The following is a 19,004-nucleotide window of genomic DNA, read 5'->3' on the forward strand; positions in this document are numbered from 1 at the left end:
GAGCAGCTGACTCTGGTGTGAACTGCACTGGAGTTTACCAAGCTACATTAATAGCTTCTGTAGGTGCACCCACAGTAAAGCAGGCCTACTTTGCATGAGTGTCAATGACAACACAGTCCAAAGGTACTGGACACAACAACCTCTGATACAAGGAACTCTATGTGTCACCAAAGTGGAGGGGAAGGAAAGGAAGGGGAGGAGAGGAGAAAGAAATCAATGCTCTTGTACTTCCAGGTAGGACATGGATTACAATTGTTTAACTAACGCTATATATTCAACAGCATCTGAATGCCTAGATTGTAGGTAGCTTATTTGAATGTCTAAACAAGGCTAAAGTATATTTATCTAAAATATTTAACCAGTTTGAGCTGTCACGTAAATAAGATATCATTGGTCGTTTCCGTTCACATATATATTTACTTTCATTATGGGTATTGGCACAGAGTAAAATAATGTTCCCTGGGCAGGAAGTCCAGTTTTTAATTTTCTTTATTCCATTCTACAGGTCTTCTGAACCATGAAGATATATATCTAGAGTGTTTAAATTGTTCACCACTAACTCTGAAGATGTACCTTCATCAAACATCCTGGATGTTTCGATAAGGATGGTATACTATGGCTTAGCAAAAAACCTAAAATGTTGACCTTATGACTAACCCTACAACATTTACCCAATAGTCAAACTCAGCATGAAAATCCATTAGAATAAAGTTTCAAGATGTAATTTTTGGTTAATTTTGTCATAATAAAATACTTCATTAAATGCCTTCATTGGGAACCGGTGTTTTACATGTTACACAAAAATGTTCTTATAAAAGGGTGGTAATAATGGCACTTTATGGACTATAAATGGTGTACTTCAGTAATATCCAGAGCAAGTGTTACAATGAGAAAGCATTCTGATTAGAGAAAAGGGGTTTCAGTTAATAATTGCAGGCTGGCATTTGAAGAAGTGACTTAATGTTAGGTACCCAACTCCCCCTATTTTAAGGTCCTTTGAATATCTTAGATTAATAAACTACATGCTATTACTATTCCCAGCAGTTAGGCAGAAGGGCTACAGATTGAACCACCAGAGGCCACCAGTTTGAATCCCACTAGATGTACTGAAGGCACTTAAAACTTACTCTCTTCTTAAAGAAATGTGTTCTTTTTCCACCTCCTTATTTTCTCCCTGCCATCCTAATTGATATGCATGACTTTGTGATTTCACCTTTGCCTGCACACTCTCCCCAACATACACACTACTACCAGTCCCTCAGCTGTCCTCCATCTACTCTCTCACCCATTCATAAGTCCTTCTGTTTCATCCTATTCAATGCATTATGACAGGAATGTTTATGTGCACAAGGGGCAGACTGCCAGGTCCATTCTTGCAAGGTACCAGGAGATTAAAAAATGAGAAAAATCAAGTTTTGATATGCCCCCAAAGCAGGAATGTTATCAAACACATTCCTCTGCTGGCTCAACAAACAGGTACTACTACAGATGGCTGTACTACTGCAGGTCGCTGGCAGATGTTCAACTAAAAGCACAATGGGATGTAATCTACAATCCCAACAATCATGCCTCCAGCTATTGGACATGTGTATAGCAGGAGGCACAACTGTAGGATCCAGGATCAAATCCAAATCTTAGTATATTGCCTGTACATGAGGAGCTGGGATCATGATCCTGGACACCCCCTATACCAGCAAGTAGAAAGCCAGTAAGCTGACCAGTTGGCCTTGAGAGCACATCGGAGTCAAGAGCTCCAATGTGACCCTAAAACCAGAAGCCCCAATCAAATGACTGCCACTCCCAGCCCTGGGGGTGCACCAGAACCCTTGATCAAAGTACCCCAACACTCAACATGCCAATCAATGACTGCTACTCTCAGCTTTGGGGCACATCAAAGCCCTTGATTGTGATGCACCCTCAAGGCCAGGAGTGCCAATCACCTGTCACACCCAACCTCAGCAGTGTATTAGAGCCCATGACTCTGATGTGTCCCCAAGGCTAAGAGCACCAACCAGCTGACTGCCACACACAGCCTTGGAGGTAAGTTGGAGCCATTGACTCTGATGTACTCCCATGGCTGGGAGCCCTGACTGCTAATCAGCCTGGTCACACATTCAGTTTAAGTTTCAATGGGAACTAGCCACAAAGTTATTGCACATATTTTGTGCAATAACTTTGTGATTTATTCCTTGCTATTAACTACATGAACATGTAGCTCTAGGCCATTATGTTAAGTGCAAAACTACATTACAGTGGTTTTGTCCAATTTCTCGGGGTTTTAAGAAAACCAAAAGCCTACTTTTAAACACAGCCTGTCTTAATATAAAAAGAAAATTTTTAAAAGAGTATAGAAGCCATAAAGCAGAAGTCCAGCATCTTTGGCATTGCTTCTTTAAATATAAATTAATTCACACTTTAAGAATGATAAATTAATCAAACTTAAGTTAATTAATTTGTTAGACATCCACCTCTGAGCTAAATGCATTAATCATAGAAATCATAGAGAAGTAGGGCTGGAAGGGACCTGCAGAAGTCTTCTAGTTCAACCTCCTGGCAGAGGCAGGATCATCACTATCCAAATCATCCTATACAAATCCATAATCTGAACTCTTTATAAAACTACTGTCACCCCTGATGCAGAACAATACTTAACACCCTAAACTGCCACTGGTAAAGCAGGGGAACCATGGCAGGCAATGTCCTGCTTCTATTTAAGAGTGTTAATATACACTCAGGGGATCCTAGGTAGAGGGCCAGGCTGACAGATTTCTGTTAATACATAACATAAATGTGTATACCAGATTCATCACATTGTTTTGCTTTGCTTTTAGTCCTTTTAAATCCAGTGATGTGAAAAGTGTTATACCATAAATTTGGCGCAATACAGATAGTCAGAGACCAGAAACATAACTACCTTGATTTTTCTCTCATAAACTGGTTTTAGGCTAGTTAACATCAGTGAAAATTCTTCTGGTATAAGCATGAGGAGAAGAGGACCCATAACTGGTGATGGGATGACACTTTTGTATTTGATGATTTAACACAGCATAGGGTGTGCTCTGTTACTCAAAGGGGGATGAGCAAACAGCAGAGCAGTTTGCAGGTGGCTGCACTCCCAATCAGGCACAATTACCTGATTGGAAACAGAGCCCAGCTGCTTGTTATAAGAACTCCGAGCAGTGAGACCAGCAGCTTGCTGCTAGCAGGTGAAGAGACAGCATCGCCTGGCTAGAGCTGCTGCTCATAACATCTTGGAGGGCAGGAACTATGGGGATGGCTGGAGGTTCCTGGTCCTGGGGCATGACCTAAAACTATACCCTGCTGGGGCTGGATGGTGTGGCACCAGAAAGCCTCAGCCCCCCCTGCCTTGCGGGTTACCCTGTGGAGGGGAAAGTCTAGGGCAGCACATCCCAAATACAAAGCAAGGGCCCAGGCTCACAGTGAGGGCTGAGGTATATAAAGGAGCCAGGTGTGAGGCCTCAGGGAGGTGGGGCCCTAAGTCTACAAGGGAGCTAGGTGTGAAGCTCCTGGGCCAAGGGATTAAGGGGGATTAAGGCCCAGTGTCGGGCAGGGGATGAGGCCCCAGTGTACTGGTGCGAGTGGACCAAGAGGGTTGCAAGCCAGGCAGGGAGCCCAAGGGAAAGGGAGATGCTGAGAGCTCCAGTTAATTGATTGAGATCCTAGTGTGAGGGCACTGAGATTGTGAGCTCCAGTGTGAGGGCATAGGAGTGAAAGTCCCAACATGAGGCACGGGAGTGCAGGTCCCAGTGTGTGGGCATGGACGTATAGGCCAGATGTTAAGCCAAACAAGCTATAGGCCAGGTGTTAGGCTATGGATACCATCTGCAAGGCATGGGACACGGTATAAGGGGAGGTTTGGAGCCGTGTATACAGGCCCTTGGCATCAGGGCAAGTAAATGAGCCTCCCACCTGGTTAACATCTTCTAATTAGTATTATCAAAGGCATGGCAGTTGAGGTAGGCAGGCAGTTATCCCTGAGACAAGTGTGCAGGCCAACAATTTGACTGGTAGGGCTGTGCGAAGCTTCGGTCACTGTTTGGATTCGGCAGAGATTCGGCTCAATGAGGTGGCCAAATCTCCAAACCCAAATCGAATCAGGAGACCCTTTAATCTCTCCAAATCGATTCAGAGCCCTCTGAATCAACTTGGAGAGATTTGGAAAGATTTGGAGATTCAGACATAGATACAGCTTTAAATGTTTTTTCTGCATACCTCTAGGTAGCAGGCAGGTCATGAATGCTGCGATGCTGGGGTGCATGGAGTGTCCCATAGAAGCGCAAGGGGCTCCAGTTCACTTCTGGGTCCACCAGGGAGCATGCAGGGGCCCCTCCTGTGCCCCCCCAGCTCAGTGACTGGTGCCTCCTGGGTCTGGCGGGGGCAGCCGGAGTCCCCACGCAACTGAGTCAGGGGAGTGCAGGGGGGCCCACAGTGTGCTCCCCAGTGGGCTTGGAAGTGGACCAGAAGTAGTTCTGGTCCACTTCCAGGTTTGCCACGGAGCATGCTGGGGGGCCCCCTGCACTCCTGTGGGACGCTCCATCTGCCCCAGAATCTCAACATTCACAAGCTGCACCTGGTACCCAGAGGTTTGTAGAAAAAACATTTAAAGCTGTGTCTACATCTGAATCACTGATTCCCTGAATCAGCATCAAATCTTCAGATTCGGATTCAGTCGAATCAAATCGGGGACAGTGATCTGAAACAACAAATCGAATCACTGTCCCCCATTCAGGCTGAATCCAAATCAAGTTCACACACCCCTATCAACCAGCCCCAGGATGCCCACTTATTACAGATGTGTATCTGGATTAGTAGGTTGTAAATGTAAGTATTTGGAGCCCAGAATTTCTTCTGAGTCCTGTTCGTTACACAAATCTGAGTTTGGATCTGGCATTACTCCTGATGCAAAATAGAGGGAAATATTGTAGGGACAACTATTTTCACACATTTTTCACCTTAGTCTCCTCTTCTTATTGTGATATTGGGCACGTCTACATGTGATGCTACATCGCCATAGCAACGCATAGCATCTGTAGGCAAAAAACATGATGCTGCCACTATGTTGCCAAAGCAACACGCTCCCTTAGTATAGTGTATTGCTATAGTGACATAGCAGCTAAAAATAACTACACACCACTGCCACAGTGCAGTACAGGCTGTTACTGCACTGTCGTTTAGTACTAAAAGGAAGTACTAAATGACAGCACAGTAACAACAGAGCCATTGGGGCACATGTAGACATGCCCTCTGAACTGGAAGGCCATAGGTCCTCTGGCTACCACACCACAATTTCTGGAATCTGTGTGGTTCTAGCAGAAGGAAGTAACCATAGTAAGTAGATGGTGATGTTCCTAACTATTCATAGGGATGTAAAGGTCAGGTCAAGTTAGGTTTTGCATTCCGTAAGATACCTGTTATAACAGAGGGACAGAATTTGCACCTGCCAAAGATGCTGAGGAAACTACCCAACTAGTGTCCTCTTGGCCTTACCATCCACCCACAAAGGCAGTGGAGAGATGAACTTCATGTGACAAAACAAGGGCTAATATGGAAATAAGCAATAGAAAAAGTGAAACGAGACATAGAAAAAGTGTATTGTACAGAACTAAGGATATATCCTTTATAGAGCAGGGACTAATTTTCTACTTTCAAATTTGAAAGCAGAAAATAGCCTTTGGTGTCAAAACCTGAACTTATGTGCATGGAAAATCTAGAGTGTTTATATCTAGAGTCTAGAATTTGGGTTCATAGCTAATGTAATGGGGGGGGGAAATGAATTAAACCAGCTTAAATCTCTGTGGATGAAGAGGCTGTGGGGTTAGAGAAAAACCCATGAGTGACCCCTGTTTAAAACTTACCTTGGATGAAGTGAGGACTGCCTGTGATGAACACAGCTCTGTGGGACACTTCTGGAGCCATTGCTCCCTCTTCATTGGTGGTGGGCTGACCCAGGAAAGTGCTTCCATTCCCAGAAAGGGGCAGCCAGAGAAGAGCGAGCAGCATCTCAAGAGGGAAACCACTGAAGGGCTCTCTGGCCAGAACCTCTTGGCAGAGGAGGTCTGTGGCAATCGGCAACAGTGTTCAGAGGACCACCCAGTGAGCCAGAGACCATCACTGGAGTCCTGTGATCAGGATACCTGGAGAATGATGGTTAGAAAATGGTATTTAGAGGTTTGCTTTTGGTAATTGGCTTATAGGGAAAGTAGATATGCATTAGAGTAATGGTCCAGGGCAATAGGAGGGTTAACTGATTTCTAAAAAGCCTGTTTGTGATGAGAGTTTCCTCCAAGGCCTACTGTGTCTGCTACGGGCAAGCAGTGAACAGACGCACAGGATGGGAAATTGAAGACATGTACCACACTGTTCCATAACATAAAATAAGGTAGCGCCAGGTCACAGTACCCAACTTCAGGGCCCTTGGGCTTTCTGGTTTTGGAGGAACAGACCAAATTAGGAGAAGACTGGGAAAGCCCAAATTAGGATGTGTGCATGTGATGGGTTTGTGAAACAAAGGAACATGCTGACAAGACAAAACATGAACAGTTTAACAACCATAGAGAGACCAATCAATGATGCCTAGGATGAAAAATTATCACAGGAGGAGAAAATATATGAAAAAGGGATTTTAGAGCAGCAAAGGGGCCCTGAGAGGGGAACCCAAGGCCACAATGGACAAAGGGCATACCACCAGCCCATCTCACCCACCCTACTGTGGGGGAGGAGGGTGGGACCTCGACCTTCAACCTCTAGGCTGCTGACATTTGGCATTCAAAAGAAAACCTCGGAGTGAAGCTCGTGTATTGGCCAGACATACCTTGACTCTGATGACAGCTCTAGGACTGGTAGATATAGAATTATTTGCATTATTCTTATCTGCTATCACTGTGTATCAATAAATTTGCCTATTATTGAATGGAAAAGTTGTGGTTGATCTGAGGGTTTGGGGTCTGTCTGGAACAAGGTATCTGGGTCATAAATCCAGTACCAACAGAGAAAAGAGAAGGAAGCTCAAAGAATTGAACAGCACACAGCTTGCCATCCATGAGTGGGCATTTTGCCTTCAAAATTCATTCGTCTATTATTTCCAGGACTATTTCAGTGAAGCCATCGGGGAGATTTTCTTTTCCTAGGGGCACGAGTAAGCTTGAAGGTATTTCTTTTTGTTTAGTCCCTCTCAAACTTATTGACAAGGGAATTGATAAAAGAAGGGAGGAGAACTCCTCCTGAGGAAAATGTATGTCTGCTTAATTGATTCTTATGGTGATGAAACCGTCAAAATAACTAGGTAGAGTAAAGAATACTTATACGATAACCAATAGTGTGAACTGATAAATGAAAGGACACCTATACACTGAGTGATGGTAACGATGTTCTGAATTAGTGAGAAGTGACATTATAGAACCTAGCTGAATATTTAATAGCCATGCTGGGGTGACCAGCATCCGGGGTCCAAAAGGAAGGGGATGCACCCCTGGTGAAGAGTGTTGTGGAACATGCTGGATGTGGTAAGCATGGAGTGCAGGGGAGATGGAGCCCCACAAAGATAGCCCTCCCCCCAGTAGACCTTAGTTTATTAGCACCATCAGGACCATCTTCCTAATTTGCATAAGATCAAAGTCACAATAGTCAAGCATAAAAGAAAAACTAAACACGAGGGGAAAATAATTTGATGTCAACAGGCAGCTGGGTAAGGAAGTAGCAGCATTCCCTACAGCCTTATATCATCCACTAGGAGGATATAAAGTCGAAGAGGACCCAGACCTTAAAACACCTACCCTTGACAATCTCCCATAAAGGCGAATAATGCTTATTGAAGAAATAAGTTTTCACTGAATGTATTTACACAATAATTGTCATTTTCCTAAGTGTAGGACCCTCCAAACCTATCAATCTGTTACTTTTCACAAAAAGAATATCTATACCATGAGGCAAAAAATGACTTCTAAAATGAGAATTGTCCATCACACATGAAATGTTCCATCCCACTGAGGGTTGAGAAAGAATTGTTTTCTTGCCAGAGAAGTGATTGGCATCGTTTCCAGTAACAAGAAACTTAAATGGTTACCTGCATATCATTTGAAAAACCACAAAGTGACTCAAAAGATCCTTGAGTTTTTTCCAGGATCTGCTGTTAGTGGGTGAAGAATTACTCTCCATTGCCATCTGTTTTGTATTTCTTCATTGGACAGAACCTTAATAAAACAATACTCCTCCTTAAATGCAAACATGATAGCCCGTTGTTGAGAAAGGAAAAGCATCTTCTGTTTGTCCAATGCATCTGCCCAAGACCCCACCTTCTTAGACCCTGTGAAACAATCTGGGAATAAAGCCAAACTTTCTTACTATATAAGACTCTGAGAGTGCAGGTGAACTAGTCCTCCTGACCAACCTCTGACAACGTATCCTTGTACCAAACTCCCCTTCAGATGGGGTTTGGTAGGGGGATACAAGTGCCAATATGGGCCCTGTTGTTAACAGTCTGTTTTGCCCAGCAAGAAGGTAAGTACCCATTCACTTTTCATTTTATAGCTTGCAAAGGAAAAAAGGAAGTCTGAAGTTGATTATATTTATTAATATAAACAATATTACTTGTTTTACTTTGTCACCTTTTAAACAGTTTCCTTAAGATTAAACAAGATTTCTGTGTGCCTTTTTCATTCTTACTATGTCCATTAAGTCCTTAATGCCTGTGTATTAATGGGATTGATTTAATTTCATGTTGCCTGAAGCCAAGATATTTAAGTATATTTGGATTAAGACAGCTTTCAAGATCCAATCAAAAAAGATAATTCTCCACCACTTGAAACAATGAAAATAGTTATCTCAATTAAACCTTTTAAAAAGTACTCCTACTGACTTTTGTATTAGAACTGATGTTGAATTTTCTATTTATGTTGACACGCAAAACAGCAGTAGGCCAGACAGGTGATCAGTCTAGTCCAAGATCCTGGCATTGATGGTAGCCAGTACCAGCTGCATTAGAGGAAGGTTCAGGACAGCATGAATTAGGCAGTAAAGGGGAAACTCAAAAAGTACTTTCTTCCTAATGCCCCACCAAAGGTTTGAGCTTGGTTTATACCCTGAAGTATCACGGTTTATATCCTTTTCAGAATATGTGTGGGGTGCGCTTTTCAGCAGTTGTTGGAATTTGAGCTTTTTTGTGATCCATACACATGTCCGTTTCTTGTTTTAAATACTTCTGGGAATTTGGCCTCAATGGTAATCAATGGCAAGAAGTTCCATCCATTAATTATGCATTATCAGCTTTCAATATGCCATCTTCTGTTCATAATGATTGTTCCTTTGTATCTAAAAGAGAGGGAGAATGAGGCAGTGGGTGCAGTAGCAAAGTATTTAAGATGTTTTGCTACTGTTTCAAAGGTATGAATTTAAGGTCTGCTCCCAGGTTGTGTCCTGCTGGCTACTACATTTAACATCTTAATCAGAGAAATACCCCAAAAATCACACGTACATTTTTTCTCTTTTACTTATCATTGTTTAATCATAGACAATTGTAAATGCAGCAAGTTCAGGCAATTTTAGTTTTCTCAAAGGCTAAAATGGCAACTCATTGAATCGACTAGACTACAAGCTTTCATTTCAATCACTGCACTTCAAAATCATTCTGCAACATACTTACTAATCCAATCCAGGCCCTCTGTGAACAGAGAAGGTCATTTTTGCTGTATAATAATGAATTGTAGGGGGCATTGTGATGTGGACAAATAAAGATTAGGTTGAGGCCATCAGACTTCTTTTTTCTTGCATCTTATTGTTAAGCAAGTGTCAGTCTCATATCCTGAGTAACTGAAAGGTAATGGCATAATCTTCCACCATAGAAACGAATGGCAGTTTTGTTACTCATTTTCACAGAAGTAAGAGCAGGTCCTAGTATGCTGTGCTTGTATGCCAATCAGGGACTGTATCCTCATTTTTATGCAAAACTGCCACAGACGTCAATGGAAGTTCTACACACAGACTGACAGCAGGATATGCTTTTGACAAGTAGTTCAGAAGTACTTGCGATAGCAACATAGAACATTATTTATTACCTGGCAAAAAGTAAGCTGCAGATCCTGAGAGGTCTTTCACTTCCTAATGTTTAAAAACCAGAAATGAAAGTGCTAAATAAACAAAAGAAAAGGTGCTTTCCTTGGGGAAAAAAATGAAGAGGGAACACATTTCTGCAATGTACTGCCCCACTAGAAAGACTGCTTATATGATAGAACAGATTAAATACTTAAAGTATTTTGTACAATTTGAAAACAAATCTACAGTTGGTGAGGTTGCTCAAGGTGTAAGCTGATATCCTTGAGAACACAGATAGATCCAGAGACATTTTCAGATTTTACCTTCTGATTAGTACAGATTATATCAGTATCTCATGTCCAATGCAATATAGAAGGAAACACGAAAAACAGAAACTTGCTGTTAAATTTTTCCCTTGGTTACTTCTTTGTGGAGGGTCACTGGTCAGTCAAAGGTGTAGATGAGGAAAGAATAAACTCCCAGACCCAGAAAGGAACATAGGTGTAGTTCAGGTTACCAAGCCTCAGCAGTTCCCCAGCTCTGGGGGTGTTTAGACTGTACAGACACCTCAGGTTTTCACATTCAAGTTCTGCTTCTGTGCACACCCCTAAGCACCTCAGTCTTGTCAGGGCTTGGCAGCTCAGCATCTAACGCACGACAAAGTCCCTCTGGGACCTAAAAACTACACATTCATCTGCCTGCCTTGCCGGACAGGTTTGATTCAGCAGGTGTTCTCAGACGGCACTTATCAGATTGGGCTCTATACAATGTACAGTGGCAGCTGCTGCTTAAAAAAAAGAGCTACCACTGGAATGGCCTCCCTTGCCCAGAGCCTGTTTTCATTCAGCAGCTCAGTAGTTCGGTATCTCAGGATGCGAGTGATGAAGGCTCAGCTCCTTCCCCCACCCAGGCACATTTAAAGCTACCCCTCCCATCACCCTAAAGAAGGTGTCCACCACCAGGACAGTTTTCTATCCACTAAACTACAGAGGTGTGTCCACTCTTGTGGACTCTCACTCCCTTTTACGGCAAGTGGAGTGGCTTCTTCAGGAGATGCTGAGAGAACTTCTCCTATCACCAGCCTACTGCCTGGTGATTAGGCCACTCTCCTTGTACTTGGCTGCATTTTAAGAGAAAAACATGACCTTTTCATTTTTAAGGCAAATTTTAGGCACTTATTTTTAAGCAAGGGCTCTACACCATGAATTCCAAGAAGGAAGCCCTTCCCAATAATACTGAAGAACATAAGCTTAAAAGAGAAGAATGCTTTAAGACATACCTCTTTTCTGTGCGCTTTCCCCCACCAGCCCAAGTAGCTCCCTGCTCAGAGTGCTGATTTCAGGTGGCTGCTGCTCAACAACCTGTTTTTGATCTCTTTCTGAGGCTAATAACTCTTCCCATGCATAATATGGAAAGTCTAGGTGTATAATTTTGGGTTCCATATGAGGAACCATGTACCTGAATGTTAGATATTGTAGGATATTCAGGATCACAGCCTAGGAGCTAGATCCAGTAAAGAAGTTGTAGGTGCCTGCTCCAAGGACTGTTTGGTGTAAAATACAGAAATGCTCCTGGGAACAGACCCTATACTTTTGACCCTTGCCAGCTGGGTGCCCCAACTGTTAGGCTACAGAGTATTGCTTGCTCTAGCTTCAGTCTGCCTTTTCTTTCTATCCTCATGAACCTTGTATTCCACAACTGAGGAACTTCCCACCCACCATAACTTACAGCCTTGTGGTTGGGGCAGCTGATGGTTAGGCTTAGGAAGGTAGAACAGGTGCCTTAGAGTCCCCATAAGCCCTGCTCGTTCTTCTAAAGAACAGAAGCAGGTATCTATCTTCAGGGGAGAATTTCAGGTAGTTGATCTTATATAAACAATGGTGTGCTCCTAGAGCCCTGAATCAGCCTAAGCTTCAGAAGGATGGATTTATGACTTCCTCTTGTATTCAGTGTTTCCTATTAGAAATCTCTGGGCCATTTAGCATACAAGTTTCTGAATCACCATAAGGTGGCATCTAATTTTCTTGGCACTGTATAAAGAGCCCAGGTACCTATTTCAGGGTTCTGGATTCCCTGCAGGAGCCAGACACTTAAAAGGAAGGTGCTTTAATGTCTAACTTGTAAATGTACAATCCTATATTGGATCTAAGTCCCTGGTTTTTATTAAGCTCTGCTGTATTTTGGTATTATTGTTGTAATACTATATGGGTGTTTTAATAAAGCCTAGCTAATATTTTCTGGATTCTTGTTATAATTGTCTCCAGCAATTAAGCAGTAAGGAAAGGAATGGCCATATATCTATACATAGTATAAAATCTCTTTCTACAATTACCTTTACTTTTATCTTAGGGCACAAAATCCATTTCAATAAAATTAATAGAAATATTTCTTTTTACTTCCATGGGGGCTGTCACTACCTTTTTGTGCATCCCTGAATGAGCACCTAGCCATTTTTTATTATTGTGGATTGATTGATTTACCCAAGAAATTTAAACATACGACTTCATATTTAACATTTTTCTTTGTATTCCTTTGCAGCAGAGCAGATTCCAAGTCAAAGCTTCCAAGACACAGAAAATGAGTCTGTTCAGCAGGAACAAGACAGTATGTTGCCAGTTTATATTGTATATATGTGGCCACATTTTCTTTCTTACAACAATACACATGTAATGATCAACATTAACCAAAAAAACCCAAACTTCTTCAACAAACAAACAAGGACCAAAAAAAAGATGCATGTTTAAATGATGTACCTATGCATATACCCTGTATAGTATATATGTATTTATTTCAGAGTTGGGTGTACCTGTAGGATTTCAGTAAAGCCATTCATGATGTTTGGTTCTCAAGATGTAGAAATGACACTTCTTTGAAGTGTAGGCTCATTAGCTAATGGTCGAAAAAAATGACGGTGCTTTTTGGACATATATCCTATAAAATATTCAAAGCACAGAACTAAATGTATGAGTCAGATCCCACAATGAAATAAATTGGCAGAACTCCACAGAAGTAATGGTACTTTATAGGGGTGTGCAAAGCAGGCTCTATTCAATTTGGATTTGGCCTGAATCAGGGACAGGGATTTGATTCATTGATTTGGATCACTGTCCCTGATTCGATTCGGCCAAATCCAAATCTGAAGATTCGATGCTGATTTGGAGAATCAGCAATTCGGACATAGGCACAGCTTTAAAAGTGTTTTCTGCATACCTTGAGGTAGCAGGCGTGGCTTGTCATCACTGCAATGCTAGGGCGCATGGAGCATCCCATGGGAGTAGGGGAACACCTTCCATGTGCTCAGTGACAAACCCGGAATTGGACCGGGTGTACTTCCAGTCCACTTCCAGGTCCATCGGGGAGCGCACAGGGGGAGAGATTAAAGGGTCCTCTGATTCGATTTGGATTCGGAAATTCAGCCACCAAATTGGGCTGAATCTCTGCCGAAACAAATCAGGGACCGAAGCTTCGTAGACCCCTAGTACTTTAATAATATTGTCCAATTGGTGATCTGACCTTACCAAGGAGTCTAAATGAAAGAACTTCAAAGGGCCTGAACAGGAATGATGCCATTCAAGATGAACTCCCCTAATAGATTTATTGCCATGTGAATGGCATTTCATTTCATCCCTTCCATTGAAAAAATAGAAGGGAAATTGAGCCCTTCATCCACACCATGAGAAGAAGCAATATTATTAATATGCAGCTCCAGTTTTAAAATGCTGTTAAATTAATTTATTTGTAACCATACTCTCTGTGAATTTTCATATCCAGTACTAGAGGTCTACCATAAAAGGGTCAAATTTAGAAAGAAAAAAGGTCTTATTATATGATTCTGGCTTTAAATTTTAATGGCAGTTTTTTGCCTGATCCAAAGCCTAATGAAGTCAAAAAGGCCATCATTGATATTAATGGACTTTGGATCAGACCTTTTAATTTTCTAGTTTTTCTACAATTCAGGAAACCCCGCTTAATGCTATTTTGCTTAGCTTTTTTTCCCTATAATGCTCATTTTAAATTAATACCTGATTTCACTTAGTGCTCAGCGAGTTTCGTTATAACGCTTGTGGTCACCATCTTGGGTCATTGAAAACAATTGTGGTCACCATTTTGGGTCATCAAATACTTCCAGTTTTGCTTAACACACATTTTGCTTAACGCTCAGTTTTTCAGGAACCAATTATGAGCACTAAGCGGGGGCTGCCTGTTCCTATCCTTCTTCATCAGAAAATGTGATGTGGATAGATCCAAAATTTAATGTGTTAATTTTCTGACCTTTTGTGCCTAGCTTTTATTTTATTATTTTATTTCTTCCCTGTAGCTTTTCAGGCTACAACTCCACCTGGAAAGGTGACCATCATCCAGCCAATGACAACAAACCCAGTGATAACAAGTAAGTTAAGCAAATACAGTGTTTAAAAAAAAAAATCATCTATTTTTACAGGGTGCAGATGCAAAAGTTAAAATAAACAGAAAGAGAGACTGGTATATGAGAAGAGGGACAGATAAGCAGAGAAGGAACAAAGATAAATGGAAAAATATGATATCATGTCTGAATCACAAATTGACAGACAGACCAACAGGGAAAGGCAAAGCATGGGTGAAGGGATCTAGGATTTTGAAAAGGGGTATGCAGACAGTATGGCACATCATCACATATAAAATACAACTCATATTGTTTCCAGTTAAAGAGAAGATAGTTGATTTACTATTATGCTAGGCGTCTAGCACTATATTGTTCAGTTTCAAAGTCTGATCTTTCAAAGTTTAGGATCAAAACAAAAACAAATGTAACTATTGAAATGTGCACTAATCTGTTAGATTATATAAAAGTTAAAAAGCACAAGCTAGGCAAAAAAGGTAAAAAATGTCAAAATATATTGTGTCATTAGTCCTGTAGTCATAAATATATATCTCATATTTATAAAACAAAATCTTCCTTTACTGAGAGTCTTAACATTACCTCTACTTCACTGGAAGCTATTTCTGTATCTCAGTTAATATTACCATACCTGAAGTAAGGTTTCTAGCTAAAGCTAAAAGTAGTCTGCAGGGCTGTAAAGTAGAAAAGAGACATTACCATGAATGGCTAACAGGCAGCAAAACTGTAAAAGAAAGATATTTTGAATAGTGAAACATCAAGCAAGTTAAAAAATAGAAGGTCATTAACACCTACGGAGTAGCAAGATTAGCAGGAATGAGGGAAATGATAATGAGCTGTGAAGTAAATTGACTCTCTCAGCAATAAAATAGAAATGCTGCTACCCCCCCAAGCAGTTGGCTTTAAACTTTGGGTGGGACAGGAATCAAAGAGGTAGTGCAATACAACCCTCCTGGATCTGCCCTGGTCAAAGGATGACCTAGGTTAAATCATTGTATTGTCTTGAATACAATACACATCTTTTTCCCAAAAAAAATAGCTGCTGAAAACTGTGGTGTGTGTTATAACCAAAGAAATATGGTAATAGCAATTTCTACTGTGAAAGCCTCTGCTGAGAGGGGGAGACAGAAGAAAGAACACAAAATTAAGGTTGAATGTGCTCAGGGAGTAACACAACAAGCACACTGGGTTCCTTAGCTGCTGCTACTCAGTTACTTGCTGCCTCTTGCCCCTATTTTCAAGGATGTTTCTTTTTTCTTCGTGCTGCCCTTCAAAAGCAAGGTGCATGTTTTATTCAGGGATGTGCTTATGTAAAAAAATACAATAGCAGATGGATGGAAAAATAGATAAAAGTATATGCTCACAGCGGCTAGGTAAACATAAACAACATACGAAGGTGCATAAAAGAATAAATTAATTGAAGAAATGAGGGTTTGAGATGAAGGATATAAAGGAGTTTGCAGAAAATTCTTACAGTTCATTTTGAATCCACAGCCTTAAACCCTGCTCACAATGGGCGCGTGTGCAGCACATGGGGCAACTTCCACTTCAAAACCTTTGATGGGGACATCTTTCATTTCCCTGGGCTCTGCAACTATATTTTTGCATCCCAGTGCAATGCAGCTTATGAGAATTTTAACATCCAGATCAGGCGTACTCTGATCGGAAATGTTCCTACTATCAGCCATATCATCATGAAACTTGAGGGTGTGATTACTGAAATAACGAAGGATTCTGTTCTCGTGGACAGCAATAGGTAAGTTTAGACACATCACTGTGCTTGAGACATAGCTACTTCCTCAACCTGCCAAAATTTTCAGTGCCATTCTATAAAAACTGTCTGTTGTATAGTAGTCTTTCCCTTCATGGATGGACACAAACCAAAAGCTCAAGTCAAATATCATTGAATTCTGGCAAAGTTTGGGTCCAGATTCAGAACTACATTTTGTGGCTTGGGCTCATCAATTCTTTAAACACCTTTTCCCTCCCCGGGCCTTCCTTCTTGGAGAATTCACATTAATGCAGGGTAACAGAAACAAGCTTTTCCTTTTATGCTTTCATAGTTAGAAAATACCTACCCTGTAGTTGTTGGGTTTTTTTTCTCCTAGGGTTCAGCTGCCCTATAGCCACTCTGGAATCCTGATTGAGAAAAACAATGTCTATATAAAAGTGAGAGCCAAAATGGGCTTGCTTTTCATGTGGAATGAAGATGACAGTATCTTGGTAAGATTGCATTCCCAAAGCTTCAGAGAATTCATAAAATAATAGACAGTCCATTGAAACCTTCAAAGTCAAATTTTCCACGAGTCTTGAATTTATGCAAGTGCAAACTGTGTATGGACACCCATTTGTGCATTCTGATTCCATATTTGTGCATACAAACAGCCAATGGATGTGCTAATTCAGTAGTTGCGTGTTCACAACAGAGAAGCTGTATATATATGTGGCCCTAAGCACTGCAGTATCGAGATACACTGCAAATCCTTGCCTAGCCTTGGGTATACTCATTTCCATCATTTTGGGGGCACTGCTCCCCCGTTAATATTTTTCAAAGTTCTACTTTCATTCATGCACCACTGAAGCAATCTACTAGCATACTCCTTGTGGCAAGGAGATGAGATGGAAAAAAATCATTTCTATTACATCATTAACATGTTAGTGTTATTACAGCAGGTGCCACTTACCTCCTCAAATTTTATTTTCCAATAGAATCCCAATTTCATAGGACTTCAATTTCACAGTGGATTTGATTTGCTCTCTGGAGAAAGAATAAAGAGAAAGAGGCTGAATATAATACAGATATTACAGTGAAAACTGGGTCTGTATGAATAGCTTGGATTCTATGAATCAGAAATCAAATCCAAACTGAGTCTTCATTCTATCAGGCAAGCTTGAATTAGTTTGCTAAAACATTTACACAGCCCTGATGAAAACTATTTAGGTGCAGCCGGCACAGCTGCTTTCACTGATTTTGAATACATTTTGGAATGTGTATATTAACTTACATCAACTTTCCCTCCATCATTTCAGCTGGAAGTGGCTGAGAAATATGCCAATCAGACCTGTGGGCTGTGTGGGGACTTCAATGGCATTCCAAAATACAATGAGTTCTTTTCAAACGGTAAGTGTTAGAAATAATGGCAGATTGATTGTTAATCTCTAGCATCTCCATTCTCTGCATCAACAATTTGTTATGTTCAGTCGAGTCGAGCCTCTTCAGCATTCCTCTTCTATGCTGCTGACAGGCTTGCTCAGAGAATCACCACATTTCAACCTCTAATGGCTTGAATTATATCTAATGCATAGGTAGGATACCCTGATCAATTACCAACTTCATTAATATTTATTTGGCTTATTGCCATTTAAAAACACGAAGTATGTGTACTATCCATGTTAAAAAAACAATTGTATGTCTCCTATCTGCCACTGGTGTATTTATTTCATTTGATAATCAATTAGATGAGAGCCAAATTGAATAGTCTAGCATGAGTAAGTATAGAAATATATCCTCAAGACCAAAAAGTTAGCAATAAATTGTAGTAAAACAGCTCATTATAATTTTCTGGTCAGGAAAGTTTCTATTTAGTTCTGTCTTAAACGCTCCTGACTGTCACATTTAATAGCAACCTGCTTCTAGATTTGTAAAGTCTAGTAACAATTTTTTAATCTATAATTAATATGCAGGCATCAGCACAATACCACAGTCCTGCATAGTCCAATACCATTCCATGTTGTAAATCCAGACTTGCAATCTGCATATTTTTTTACACTGTCATCTCTCCCTCTATATCCACTGTTTTTCCTCTAACTCAGGGGTGGACAAAATACAGCCCACGGGTCTCTCCACCACAGGGCAGCAGTGGCAGCAGAGAGCAGGCACAGGCAGCCCCACACGGGCTCTGAACGGCTGCAGCACGGGGCACCCGCCATGGGAGCGGGGGCGCTTCCCCCCCATGCTGAGCACTAGCTTGTTCCCCAGAAGCTGCTGCTGAGCACAGAGGAAAGTAGCACCCCGTCGCTGCTCCCAGGCAGTGTTTGGTGTGGCTGCCCGCTCAGAGCCTGTGCCGCTCTAGGCTGCGGTGCAGCAGCTACACCACCGCCTCTGTGCTGCCCAGTGCGGCAGCAGTGGCTGTGTGGAGCAGCCACTGAGCAGCACAGAGGCAGTGGTGAAGCAGCCGCACCACAGCCTAGCACAGCACGGCCTCCAGGCAGATGGCAGCACCAAACACTGCCCAGCGGGGGGCCTGCTTTCCTCTGTACAGAGCAGCAGCTTCTGCTCAGCTGCTGCTCCGCATCTCAGCCCCAACAGGTGAGCCCGGAGCTGGCATGGGGCCCAGGCTAGCAGTGGTGATGAGTTACAAGCTGGTGCTCAGCACGCGGAAAAGCGCCCCCTCGCTGTGACCAGCACCCCGTGCTGCAGCTCCTCAGAGCTGCCTGTACCTGCTCTCCATTGCCACTGCTGCCCCACAGGGTGGTAGTGATGTGGTGGAGAGGCAGGACAGCCCTGTCCAGGCTGCGAGTGGCTGCAGCACAGGGCACTGGCCACAGGGAGGGAAGGGGCCACTTTTTCTCCACACTG

The 19,004-nt window shown here is 42.0% G+C and overlaps 1 protein-coding gene across 1 annotated transcript in view; it reads left to right on the forward strand.

Moving 5' to 3' along the window:
• Positions 1-5,258: 5,258 nt before the first annotated feature.
• The window catches only part of LOC102562201 (mucin-5B), a 72,529-nt gene continuing 58,783 nt past the window's right edge, over positions 5,259-19,004 (forward strand). The window contains exons 1-6 of the mRNA XM_059721338.1: positions 5,259-5,349; positions 12,586-12,651; positions 14,366-14,437; positions 15,920-16,181; positions 16,534-16,648; positions 17,456-17,546. Coding sequence (XP_059577321.1) covers positions 5,259-5,349; positions 12,586-12,651; positions 14,366-14,437; positions 15,920-16,181; positions 16,534-16,648; positions 17,456-17,546 — 697 coding nt within the window. The remainder of the gene's footprint in view (positions 5,350-12,585; positions 12,652-14,365; positions 14,438-15,919; positions 16,182-16,533; positions 16,649-17,455; positions 17,547-19,004) is intronic.

The sequence above is a fragment of the Alligator mississippiensis genome, chromosome 2 (genome assembly GCF_030867095.1).
Source record: "Alligator mississippiensis isolate rAllMis1 chromosome 2, rAllMis1, whole genome shotgun sequence".
Classification (NCBI taxonomy): Eukaryota; Metazoa; Chordata; order Crocodylia; family Alligatoridae; genus Alligator; species Alligator mississippiensis.